This window comes from Balaenoptera acutorostrata, chromosome 5, assembly GCF_949987535.1.
Source record: "Balaenoptera acutorostrata chromosome 5, mBalAcu1.1, whole genome shotgun sequence".
NCBI classification, from domain to species: Eukaryota; Metazoa; Chordata; class Mammalia; order Artiodactyla; family Balaenopteridae; genus Balaenoptera; species Balaenoptera acutorostrata.
Window position 1 is genome coordinate 61,457,309 of NC_080068.1, and position 13,958 is coordinate 61,471,266.

A 13,958-nucleotide genomic window follows, 5' to 3' on the forward strand; every position below is an offset into this window, starting at 1 on the left:
TAATAAAGCTCTAAAAGGTACAAAGCTACTAGTAGCATTAACTGCGTTGGCATACAACAGAGTAAGCAGATTAGAGAGTGAACGTGAATTGAGGCAAAAATACTTAGACAAAAAATGCCTAAAGAGTGTTAAAAGTGTTTTAGTGTTTTCTGTGGAATCAGCAGGTTAAAATTATAATATGGTAAACTTCAATTTTATTTTTTTCAACACATCAATAGCACTGGGTACAGTGTTTAAGATTTTTATCACTCTAAGGAATTTTATTATTTTTTTCCTGGATAATTTTTCTCTGTATCTCTAATTTAGGTCCAGTTACCTCACCATGAATTTGCCAACTTGGTTCTGCTCTCCTGTTCATATTGTGATTGAAAAGACTTTGTTATCTCAATAGAGGTGTTTTTCTTGTATAGTCTTCCTTGACTTCTTCACGTAAATCAAAGTTCTCCTTTCACATGCCTTCTTAAAAATCATAGTTTGTATTTACCTAAATGCAATAAATATTCTAAAGGGACACAAATTAAGAAAAATTTGTGTGATGTAATATTAAGAGAAAGAAACATCACAACATAGTTGAATTATTCTTTCACTAATAGGAGGTGATGATTGATTAATTTGAAGTTGATCCTTAGACAACCCAGAAGAAATATTTTTCCTCTCCCTTTTGGTCTCTATAATTGAGCAAAAAGTCAGTCTTTGAAGTTTTTAATGTCATTTTTTAAAAATAAGCAAATTAGTCAATGGATCTGAACAAGCATGGGGGGTAAAGCTGAAGATATTGCCTAAATTTATGTCTATGGGTTCTTTATAAAATTACTAATTCACTTACATGCTTATCTCCATTATTATGAAAACATGTTACACCAAGTTAATATTAAAAAATTACAAAATGAAATCTCAAAGACTTTTCATCAATATGTCAACATTTTTAGATTAATGGGGAATTTAAAAATACACATCGTAAACTACATTTTAATTTAAGTCATTGTGAATTTGTATTACAGGAAGTTAAGGGGTTTCCAGTACCTGCATTTGATTACTACATTTTCCTCACTATTTTTATCTCAAGATGATTGTCCTCCTGCCAGTTCTTTTTTGTCATTATGATTATTTTAGCAGAGCAATTATTATTTAAGTATAGTATTTTTAATTTTAGTAGAGTGAAAACAAAGAGGGATGTTCAAAAATTGAATTGGAATTCCAGCCTATTCTCCTTCACAAAATTTATACTTCTCCATAAATATTATCAATTAGGATTGTGAGCTGTGCAACAATCCAACAGCTTCTGAATCAAATAACATGAGGTTTGTTAGCTAGTGTCCTAATAAAGTATCAAGTGAAATAGACCTCAAAGAGGAAAAATAAGTGTAAAATGTTATGAAAATATTATTTTACTTGGAAATAATAATTTGTTTCATTGGCATATCTTTTACTTCCAGCTATCCAAATAATGTGCTATGTATGTATAGTATATTTGATGAAAATTCACTTCTTAATGGCAAATCAGATAAACACATCAGAAATATGCAAATAAGGTCATGAATGTCACAGGGTATTGCAAATATAGAGTCAGCCAAAGATGGCAAAAAATGAGAAAATTTTAAAATTATTAATTTATCAGTCACTACACATGAAAATGCATGTAAAACAAAGATTAAAGTTCAGGAATTCAACCCTTGCTAGTGTAAAGAGGACTAAATGAGTACATGTTAGACATACACAAATTTCTATTGAAATGTATACATAATTAACTTTCATCCAGTTTTGTTTTCATTATAGTCATATTCAATTTGGGGGAATAATATCTTCATGTGAAGGTCTTTGGGATCATAAGTCTCACTGAAAGCACACCAATTACAATGTATGCGAGTTCAAAAATCTCACCCTTTCATCTTGATGTAAGAACTTGGTAGTAACTAACAGGACTGAATGGCTTTCCGTACCAGTTTATGTATTCAAGTGATTTTCTTCAATTTGGACTATGTAGAGCTGGGAAGCTATTGGCTTCAAATTTCCCTACAATGAAACACAAAAGATAATGGGCAGGGAGGTAGCAATAGCAGAAAATCAGAATCGGCAGCAACAGCAAGCTGAATTGAGGTAGTTTCCCCATTATTCTGTGAAACTAGCTTCTTATTGATGGAGCTGCTTTCATATAGATTACTGTTGGATTGGCAAAACTAGCATAAATACTCATAAATCCACAGACTACATTTGTGTTTCTGAAGTTACCTTAAACATGTCTAAAAAGGATTCTTTCATTACCAAATGTATTCTATGTAACAGATAGGCTAACCACCTTTCAGGTGCTAATATTGCCATAAGTGGTATGAGAAAACCTAATTACTATTAAAGCTTGTGGTTCTCCTGCAACTTAGAGAAAATCTGTAGACTTAAAAAATACTTATGTCAAGTGACTAAAAAGGAATGGTACATAAGATATTTTGAGGTGATATTAATTTAAGGTTATGATATACTCTGGCCCAGCACAGAATTTTTTCTTTTGTTACATATTTTAAAACTGTATGTATAGATTACTGGCTATTCTCTAAACTACTCCTTCTAATCTTAAGAAATTCATTTATAAGTGGCTGGTGCTTAAATTTTTTTTGAAAAAATAAAGAAAAAGAAATTGCCAAGATATCACATAACATAACAGAAATTACAATTTGGCAAATTCATTCTAACTTTGCCCTAGGAGGGTCTCCATGCTTGGACACTGCTGGTAAAGATTCTTCAGTAATTGGAGATCCAGGAAGTTTCTTTAAAAGGACTTTTTCCCTCCCATTTTATCCATATATAGAAAAACAAAAAATTGGCAAAAAACTGTCTTATAGTACCATCTTTATAAAATGGATATTCTTCTTGCCATTATTCTTGCATTTTTAGCCAATTGAGTGAATTTAATATCCAACATCAAAATGAAGCATACAAGGGAGGAAAAAAAATGATTCCCCCCTTCCCCAGTTCAATACTTAAATCTCTGACTGAAGCTGACTTATTTATAATAAGCTGTGTGACTGCAGTTGGCTTATAAATAAGCACATAGTAACCTATATATTAACCTGCTCGAAAGTACGTTATGCATCTTATTTCAGCCAACATAAACGTGCCCATCCCATTTTTCTGGATTATTTTGCAAAAACTGTATAATTTTGTGCTTAGTTTAGGCAGGTTGATTTCTTTTGCATGGCTCATTTGGGCCATAGAGGATTAGCAAAGTTTATATATTGAAAACAGAAGGAAAGACGAGAAAAATGAAAAGAATAATTAATCATATAGTACATACATCAATACAATATCTTCTAAATCTCAATCAGTTGTTTATTGGTTGGCAAACAAGTTTCACTTTTACAACAAATATTAGTAATGAGGTCATCCAACTTTGAGACCATACAAAATGGATCATAAGTTTAAAAAAAATTATATGTGCTGCTAATTTACCTCTTGTATTCCTACATTACTTAAAATCCTGTCAAATAAATAAATTTTCCTGTTAATAAACAGAAGAGTTTTTTAAAAAATCACTTCAAAATAATTGACCTTTTGATTCTTTCTACGAGGGAGTGAATTTCTTTTAAAAATTGGTAGTGCAGGTGCCCACTTGGGGAACAGACTGAGCATTCAGCACTTTCACACCCATGGGATACCATTTTTCACATGCAGAAGCCCCACTAGTTCTATTGACACCTCTTTACTTCTAGAATCATAGCTACTCTCTTAGTGATGAACTGCTTGCCAAATATGCTTTGCATTACAACAGATGTGCACTGTAAACAGAAAAGTTCTTCCTGCTCTAATTGCAAAAATGTTCTTGGAAATATTCTGACTGAATAAAGATATATAGTGAGGGAAGGAAGTCTAATTTTATTTATTTTATTTTTTTTGTAAAAAATAATTTGTTTGCATTACTAGAAAATGATTCTTATAAAGTGATAGCTTCATTTATTTATTTATTTATTTATTTATTTATTTATTTTTTGCCATGTGAAATTTTAAAGAAAAAAAAGGCAAAAAAAAAAAAAGAACAAAAGAAAGAAAGTAAAAAAAAAGAAAATGAAGAAAGAAAGAAGAAAGGAAGGAAACTTTGCTCTCTTACTGGTAGACAAACTTGCAAGACCAGCACGAAAGAAAAAGAAAATTTCTTTTTTTTCCACTACATTAACAGGACTCAAATTCTGGAAGAACAGAAAGCAGACTACATGTGCAATGCTAGTATCTGTACATTACATAGAATTGTTCAAATTTTTTTTCTGCCATTAGTTTTATCATCAGTTAATACAGCAAATCATAAAATATGCATTTAGCATATAATTCTAGAATTCCCCTCCATTTCACTATCGATTTTGTTGTTTTATTTTGTACACCTCAGCTATTCCCGCTGTGGTGAATTCAGGCTGTGAGCGACTAAAAACCACTATGTGATAGTTTGCTTTGATTTTATGTTTGTGCAGCACTCCAATCTAGATGCAGCATTGTTACTAATTTCAAACAAGTGTTCTGGCCTTTCAAAAAATCAGGTCCTTGTAATTATAGTAACAGAGCATCAGAGATGTTAGAACAAACACAACATAATTCAACAAGGCCACAATGAGCGCCATTTTCTTCAAATCTCGTTCATTAACATAATGAAGTCTCCATCTGAGGGGGGAAGGACAGGAAAGAAGCTGGCACAGGGGAATTTCAGCAATTATCTTTCTCCCCTGGGCTGACCTAAAAAAATCCCAGTTTAAAAAGAAAAAAGAAAAAAAAAAGAAGTCTGAGAGTTTGTGTTTGTCGTTTAAGAACAGCATAAAGATTTAGGAGTACACACATTATTACCACTGCTTATATCAACTCAGAACAGTCAACCAGGTGTTAGCAGTTTTGTTGGCTTAAATTTCTGTCATCTTCTATAGGCTAGTGACCAAATGAGCAGGTCCTTTTGAACTCCCCTCTGGAGGGGTCCCATCTTTGTTTGGAGGAACTATAAATCCATCACTGCTACCGCGACCTAGCTGGTAGTAGGTATGCAGCTGATGGATGTGGTTTCTGGAGCCTAGGTTTGGCATGCTTTTGTAGTAAACATCTTCGGCATCACCACATTTGGCCGGTGGGGGTTCGGTCTGGGTGCTGGTGGTAACGCTCTCTGCGGCAGGCACACCAGCCAGTGCCGGCATGCTGGTGTAGAGAGAGTCCCTATGGGGTGACTGGAGATCTTCTGTGTGCTCGTTGGTTAGCAAAGGGAAAAAGCTCTCACTGTGGTCTTGGGGGATCCGCCTTCTGGTGTAATGATGTGGCTGGTGGTTCTCTGTGGAGTAAACTCTTGGGGGCAGCAAAGGAGCATCAGATTCCTCATGAATAAGTTCTAGGCCCAGACTCTCCTCATGGTTAAAGGAGGTGGCATCATCCAGGACAATGGCATCATCTTCACTCCCACTGCCCAGGTTATTCACCAGCTTGTTCATCAGATTCCTGTTCTGTTCGCTGGAGCGCTCATGGTTATTCAGGTAAGACGGGATATAGTTGGAAGTGAGTTCCTTCAGAATCTTTTTCTCTAGGGCGGTCTCGTTATGGTTATAGCCACGGTCTATGATTTGCACACAGTTGCTCAAGTATTCGCCACTGGCAATGCTGTAACTATTGCCATGGTTACCATTCAGTGGTAGAGTATCCATGACACTTGTATCCCTGGCATTGTTCAGAAGCCCCTCTGAAAAAGATTACAAAACATCATGACATTTATATCCAATTGGCCATAGAACACACACACAAACAGAAAAGCAAAAACACCCGACTATGAAGTATGTATAAATTGCTAGCAATTTTAATTAAGTATAAAATGTTTGGAAATAAAAAAATATTAAATCTATATGTACATATCTATATGTATATGTATACTTGGACAATTGATAGAAATCTTATAAACAGACAAGAAGTATTTAAAGTAAATCTTTAAAAGAATTTTAAAAAACCCTATAAATTTGCAATTTCCACACAAACATTGTTTGACAGTATTTGAAACATATTTGGTTATGACTTAGGGAAAAAAACGCAAAATTTTGCTGTTGTCATTCATAGCTTTCAATTTATACACACCAAGGTCAATCCAATAATTCATTACCTTTAATTTTATGTGCTGTCTTAACATTGCAATAGGTATAAAATTAACATAATTCATGGGTGGTACTTTGAATATACTGGTCAAAGTAAAAGATTCAAGCAGTTTCTAATAATCCGATATGTAATTTGTAAGATTGAAAATAATCCCTATACACAAAAGTACAAAAGGATTATGTTAAATTTGTCAGAATGATACAGTCATGAAATAATGCCTAGTCAAATAAATGGCACTTCAAAATAATTTGCACATAGGAATTTTCAAAACAAAAATATTTGGATTTACTTTCCAATTTTTTTTTCTGCTATAAGTACTTTGGTTACTATTATATATTAATCCATTAGTAATTGTTTAGGGTCATTAGATAATTCTACAAAAGACTGTAAAGACATGGGGGATCTGATTCCTAAAAACGCAGTGTCAGTATTGAAGGTTCCATTTCATAAGGAGTGATGACTTTGTGTGCATATTAAACTTTGGGTTTAAAAGAGATTAAATGTCTTATTCTGGGAAGAAACAGCTGCAGTGAAATAAATTTGACCACATGCTTCTTCAAGGTTTTTGCATTTTCTTGAACAGAAATCCAAGGATCTATAATAGTTCCATAAATCTCTCCGAATGCAACCACAAAAGAAAATAAAACACAAACATTTAACGAACACTGCTAAATAATAAAGGGTATTTCTTTATAGAACAATTAATTGAAGAATTCTATTAAACTTGTCAAAACATCACTAACTTGTGAAAATATAGCATTCATTCTATATCTGTGATGCAGTTATGTTTACCAAAACTGAACTAGTTCATTACTTGTTTAAATAAAGTATCCCAAATATAACAATTTTTATATGGATTTCTGATGCACACTCTGTATTCAAGTAACACAGTTTTCAAAAATAGCAATGCATTAAATACATTAAAAAAGCAGCCATCACAGACATAGGGTGAAGCGATTTATTTTCATGTTATAAGATATCTTGTAGACAAATCCACAATGTTAAGAAAAAATAAAAGTAAATGCTTTTTAAAGGGCCATATGTGATGGGTGATTGTTGTTGCAGAGGCTGCTATGGTAGGCTTGATGGTTATGGTTGAGCAACTGATGCATTGAAACATGTGTTTATTATTTCTGTTGTCAATGCATTGGGTATGGCTTGAAAACAGCCATAGTTAAATAAACTGGGTATGTTGCATGTGACATGTATTTGTATGATGGAATGTAGTAATGAAAATTAAAAGTTTATGAATTACTTAGCAAAAATAAATGCTTAATTTAAAAACAATTTAACTCACACAAACATTACATGAGACTTAACAACTATGTTATGTGACACAATAAAAGAATCAGACAACAAAAGCGTCTAATCTCTATTAACATATATTTATATAAGTTGATTCATAGGTTCTTTAGTTTTTAAATTGTGAGATGAACTGTTTTTAATAACTACATCATCTATATGTGATGCAATAAAAGTGAACTAAAAAAAATTACATTTGATATGCAATGTTTAGCTTTACTCCCATACTTGTCTCTCTGTAGGGCTCTAAACGACAGCATGAAGAAAAGGAAAGAAAAAACAACAAGTAAGCTTACAGCGACAGTAGAAGAAACATGAGTAAAAAGCAAATTGATGATATGCAGAAAAAAGAGTCAAAGGAAATAGTTCCACTGCCCCAAAATTCATGAGTCTGTGTTACATGGTTTATCATAATTAAAAATACTGAAATGTTAGTCAGAAAATAAGAAACCCCCATAATACATGCTAATGAGTCTTTAATAAGCGTTTCTGCAGTTCATAAATTTCAAACAAATACACACTTATTTTAAAGTTAAAATTATCACACCAACCAAAGAGAGTAAAATCTTGAGGGCAAGCTATGACTATTTCCACAACTATAATTCAGTATTATGTATATGTGTGTGTGTATAGGTTAGGACATACTTGCTTCTAAGGAATGTCATTTAACTTTAAAATTTTTCAGTAAGATTATAAATAAATTCTTTCGTTTATATACAGAGAAAAATACCACAGTTTGAACTTTTCATGATTGTGTTTTCTCTTATGTATCTTCTCTTTTCATGTACAAAGGTTATTTTTCTCCCACTGTACCTATACAAATGCTTTTTATCATTTGTAAATTATACTGATCGATACTGTCATTTCTGGAGCTCATATTCAAAAGTTGTATAACTATGGAGAAAGAAAAAGGTTAAATGCAACCATTATTCTGTATCAAGAAAATGTGAGGGGGAAAAAATACCACCAATCAATATCAGGTTTTCTTCTGGATTGTTGCACAATCATATGCAATCTAACATTTTAAAAGTTAATCCTTTAAGAACAATAGTAGCAAAATTATTTAAAAAAGAAAACCGTCATATTTTAATCCTGTCAAAAAACCTGCTCTTGCTGATTTTGTTTATAAGAAGGTTAAATCATCACAAAATAAAAACCAGCAAAGTCATCGGGCTATATCATTTCAAGAGATTCCAACTTGTTATAATTTAGCCGTTGCTTTAGAGATACTGTTTTTGTACTTTAAAAGTCGATTTGCTTCTCAGCAAAAGACCGACAATATTTCAAAATGCAGAGAAAATTTCTTTTAAAGTTTCAAAACACATTTAGAAAAAGAATTGGAAATAAAAAGCCAAACTAGTATTGCAACAGATGGAAATTGCTAGTAGGCTCATTATGGCTCCTTCCGTAAACGATAACATTTTAGAACTGGAAAGCACATAAGAGATAATTGAAGTTCAGCTCCTGCTTTTTAAGATGAGGAAGCTTCAACCACAAGAGACTGAGCCTTATCTAACAACACTTCTGCTAACCGTGGCAGAACTGGGATCATAATGGGAATCTTCTAGATTGACTCTGTGCACTACTATCTACCTCCTTCTCTTCACATCCGCCTTAGGCTTTGAAAGCTATAACAGAATATTTATTTATATACTTTATACCATAACCTTGTATTCTTGACAATTATAACGTATTCTTCACTATATCCTATCCTAAAGATATGTTTTTCTTTAAAGTTTTAGAATTGAATTAAATTACTTTAAAATGTAAATTAACTTGTAAAAGCATGACTTCTCCATATTACATTTTGTTGACAGGTTAATCTATAATGAGATTTATCTAACAAAAACTAAATTCTCCAATACTGACAAGAAGATAATGGTCCAGAAATACTATGCATGAAGTTTTAAATATTTCCACAGATAGAATCTGAATCTAATATAACAAAATTATATTATTCATCTTTATTCCTAACTCTATATGCATTAGTAATACTGTAACATATCTTTACATATTTTAAATAAAGGCATCACAAACAAAAATGGATACTTTAAATCTGAATGCTTCTTTGCTTGGATGGCATTGGTACAACAGAATTAAAGGACCAACAGAACAGAACCAAGTGGTAATTCAACATAAACCACTCCAGTACATACCGAGCCACCTATATTTCATGTAAGATTTCACCTTGCCAGTAAGAATATAAGTGCATTCATCTGAAAGCATAAGATTAGTAGCAATATGACAATCACCAAGTTTTTTGTTCAGTGGTAAAAAAATTATTTTAAGCACTACCATAGTTTCTTAACATCTCAAAAATATTAAAACATAAAGTAGTTGAACAATTCCATTTCTGACTCTGAAAACCAATAATAAAACTATTTACTTTTGTTTTTAAGAAAAGTCAGTAGAATTTAATTTACTGGCATAAACATCAAATCCATTCCAAAGAATCCTTTGTGTATTTTTTGATAATTTTAATAGCAATATTCAGTAATAGGCTCGATAGGAATAAAACTTTGGATTTATATGGTATTATTTTAAATTTTGTCATGGGAATTTCACTTTGATAGTGTTTATAATAGTGTTCCATCCTTAGAAAAATCTCCTAACTTAGGATACCAGGAGTAAAATAAGACAAGAAGGCAGATACTGAATTAAGGAAAACATACAGATTAATGATTGTTAGTTTTTCATTATTTAAGACATTAGAAATTATATCTGAATAATCAAAAAAGCTAAACAAAATATGATCTAAATTATTACTTATTTTAAAACAATTTCCAACAACTCTTTGCATAAGGTGAATAATGTAGAATAGATTTAATATGCAAATATGGTGTAAATCTTCATTTAACATCTTTCAAAACTCATTAATATGTCAGAACAATTTACAATACTCTAATGACACATTTATGTCATTTAGCCCAATGAAAATAAAGAGAAAAACCCGAACAAGACTCTATAAGGTCTGCAAAATTGTTCTGACAAACCACATTTAGTGCATTATGTAATATACACATCATTGAGTGCTACAATGAAATAGGGACATTGACAAATGGTAGACAATGTAAAGGGGGACAATCATGAAGAAACTTTCTCCTACTGATAGCACTGAGGTTGCTTTACTAGAAAATGGAGGACTAAAAGAAGCCAGATTAACTGCCTTCAAGTATTTAGAGGATTGCCACAGACAGCAGAAAAATGCTCTGCTCATCTTTGTTCTAGAAAGCAAACCTAAGCATCATGGCCAGAGGCAAATTTCGACTTGGTGGAAAGAAAAAATATTTATAACGAATGGAGCATTTCAACAATTGAATATATAAAATCCTGAGGTAGGAAGGGCCTCATTAGAGGAAATACTTAAGCACAGGTTGACAGAACATCCACAATGTGGTAAAGAGGATTCAGTGAGTTCTATCTATTCTTTTGATTCTAAGTCTATGATTCTTAGGTGTAGGCCCTTAAGAAACTGGATAAAACTGACAGTTTGCTTAATTATTTAATCCTATTGGAAAACAACTTGACTATTCCTGAAGTCACTTCTGACTTACTGGCTTTGGTATTTTTGAAATAATTTAAAATTATCCTTCGTATCTGACAAGGTGTCACCTGGGAAACTCAGATGGTTTTAGACACCCAATGACCATATTGCAACAAACATGCTTTTCTAGAATAAGCATGCACACCAAGTTTTTCACACTCATGCCACTAATCTTTTACCTCTCACTGAGAAGGAAAACACACACACACACACACACACACACACAAAGATTCCCAAAGAGGATAATAGAAATTTTATTCAAGATTGTCTGGGAAAAATTTAAAATATTGCTAATCTGTCTCATGCAACTTGAAGGAACCACTGAGGTCTCTTTGTTATTGTGAATTTTCTTTCAAATATAATTTTAAATAGGTGTATCACTGACTAAAATTTTTCTTTTATGACACTTTTACTTGAATAAGTTTTTCCTGTGGTCACTTTATTTATGATATGAATATTTTTACTTTCTTGTGCCCCAATACATTTTTTAGCTTAGAAAAGGTAAAAAGTCACATAAAAATGCTTAGATTGTAAGTGGTTTTAAAGAGATTTATGCTTATGTGTTTGAGATACAATTAAATTTTTAAATCATTTAAAGTTGGAGGATATACAGAGGAACCATATTCAAAACCCTTGTTTTTAACATGCAGCCAGAGTAGAAAAAGCATTTCATGACCTTCCTGAGCCAGTTCATAGAGGCAATGTCAAGCTATGGTAGAACCTGATCTGCTACTGTTCAATTCACTGTTCTTTCCACCACAGCTTATTTCAGTGTTTTCCATGGAGTTGATCTAAGTGCTTTCATCAGTAGTGATGTTTGTGCCTAGAGTGTGCTTCATGGTATAACAGAGTAAGATTACTTTCTTGATCTTAAGATTGCTGAATCAAGTCTTCCTTTATCTTACTTACCTTAGGCAAATATCTCATTTCTTAAAATGAATACACAGGTATTTAATATAGAAATCAATCAACAACAAGAAAAGTACCGACAAACCACAATACATTTTACAACATTACAGAGAAACAAACACATATTGATGAATCAAGCATTTGTTTATCAGAAGGAAGGAATCCATTTCTTACTAAGGAAAACCTAAGGAAAATGGAAAATAAAAGCACCAAGAGGGGTGGAAGGCAAAAAGAGTCTGTGCGTCTGCTTCCAAAAGAAAGAAAAGGCAGGAGGAAAGAAAGAAAAATAGAATGTGGCCATAAAAGCTACATAAACTGGGACTCTCACTTGAAAAAATTAAGATAAACTCCAGCACACCTTGTGCGTTGTACATGCTGACAGAAGGGTTGTTACAGACCGCCGGTTCCCCAAGCAATGTATTATAGGGATTGTTAGTACCATGCGGACGAAGCAGAGCATTGCTTATAAGATGATTAGCCATGGCTCCTGGAGCAGCCCCATAGAAAGACAGAGAAAAAAAAAAGGTCAATCAGGCAAATGTGTTTGAAAAAAAGGAAAGGAAACATTTAGAATGACAACAGTTGATATAGTCCTGATTACAGGCAGGCAGCTAGTTCGACTCAAAAATATATGCCACTAAAGCACACGTTTCCAACAAGGCACATATCCAACTCAGTGGGAAAGAAATTAAATGATTTACAATGTTGATTAAGCCACATTTAGGGTCTTCTCCTTCCCAGAGTGTAAGCAAAAATATATTCCCATGCTTGCTAAAAATGAAAAATTTTTAAAAAAAGCAAAATATTGTCTTCCATATAAACAAAACATATAACACAAAACAAAAGCTGAAAGAAAAGTTGAAAACACAGAAAGAAAAGTTAAAATTAAACAAAACATTCCCTCAATCACGGAAACCATTGGGTTGTTTTCAATGAAATAATAAAAGGCAACATTTATGATAAAACACTCATTTGGAGAGCAGCTGTTGACACAACAGAAGATTTTGACATTACTTAAAATTCTATGAAGAAGAATTCTTTAAATTGAAATAAACTAAAATGCAATCACACTTATTAGTACACCATAGTAAGCATACTAATTAGGTGAACTTACAAATCTGATAAAATGATCATAAGGATATTATTTTTAAATAAAATATTAACTTCATGGTATCAAGCAATATATATAATTCCATTTTCCATTTTCCAACTGGTTGTTTGGACTTTGGCATAGCAAAGTAACAAAGTTAAACTCTTTCATCTCTTTATGAACAGATGTACTTAATCTCTAACATACTGTCAGTATGCATTACAACCTCCCACCCTCAAGAGTCATTTAACCAAAAAAGCAAAAAATTGAGAATGACAGTTTTATTAAATATAATTAGGCCATGTATGGAAATGATAGGCAGAATGTATATTTATGTTAGATGATAAAGAAAAGAAAAATGAAGAAAGAAAAACACAAATTATATAAGGATAGGTTGAAAACACAGGTATATATTAATTTAAATATATATATTAGAGAATAGAAATATATAGAACAGGAGAAAATACTTGCAAACAAATTTACAAATATTTGCAATCCAACAAAGGACTAGTATCTGGGATATATGGGACTTTGGACAACTCCCAAAAGTCCACAGTAAAAAACAATCAACAAGAAACAAAACCAAAAACAATCCAATTAGAAAATGGGCCAAAAGTATAAACAGACATTTTATGGAAGAGGGTATACAGGTGGCAAACAAGCTCATAATGAGAAAAGAACTGTTATTAGTCATTAGGAAAATACAGGTTAAAACCATAATGAGATATTACTACACACTTAAAAATGGTGGTGACAAAAATGCTGGCATGGATGAAGAGAAACTGGATCACTCATACTTTGCTGGTGGGAATGTAAAATAGTACAGCTACTCTGAAAAACAGTTTGCAAGTTTCTCATAAAACTAAACATGCAATTACCATACCACCCAGGAATTGTACTCTTGAACATTTATCCCAGAGAACTGGAAATTTATGTTCACACAAAAACCTACAGATGAATGGTCTTGGCAGCTTTATTTGTAATAGCCCATAATGGGCAAGAGCCCAGATGTCCTTCAAC

The 13,958-nt window shown here is 32.4% G+C and overlaps 1 protein-coding gene across 6 annotated transcripts in view; it reads right to left on the reverse strand.

Annotated features, from left to right (window-relative positions):
* Positions 1-609: 609 nt before the first annotated feature.
* Positions 610-13,958, reverse strand: part of ADGRL3 (adhesion G protein-coupled receptor L3) — an 846,510-nt gene continuing 833,161 nt past the window's right edge. For 5 of the 6 annotated variants that reach the window (XM_057547223.1, XM_057547222.1, XM_057547220.1 and 2 more), the window contains one exon: positions 610-5,689. In XM_057547223.1, coding sequence (XP_057403206.1) covers positions 4,890-5,689 — 800 coding nt within the window. In that variant the 3' untranslated portion in view covers positions 610-4,889. Of the gene's footprint in view, positions 5,690-7,623; positions 7,642-12,206; positions 12,336-13,958 lie in introns of all 6 variants that reach the window. The other variant, XM_057547224.1, reaches the window with a different exon arrangement.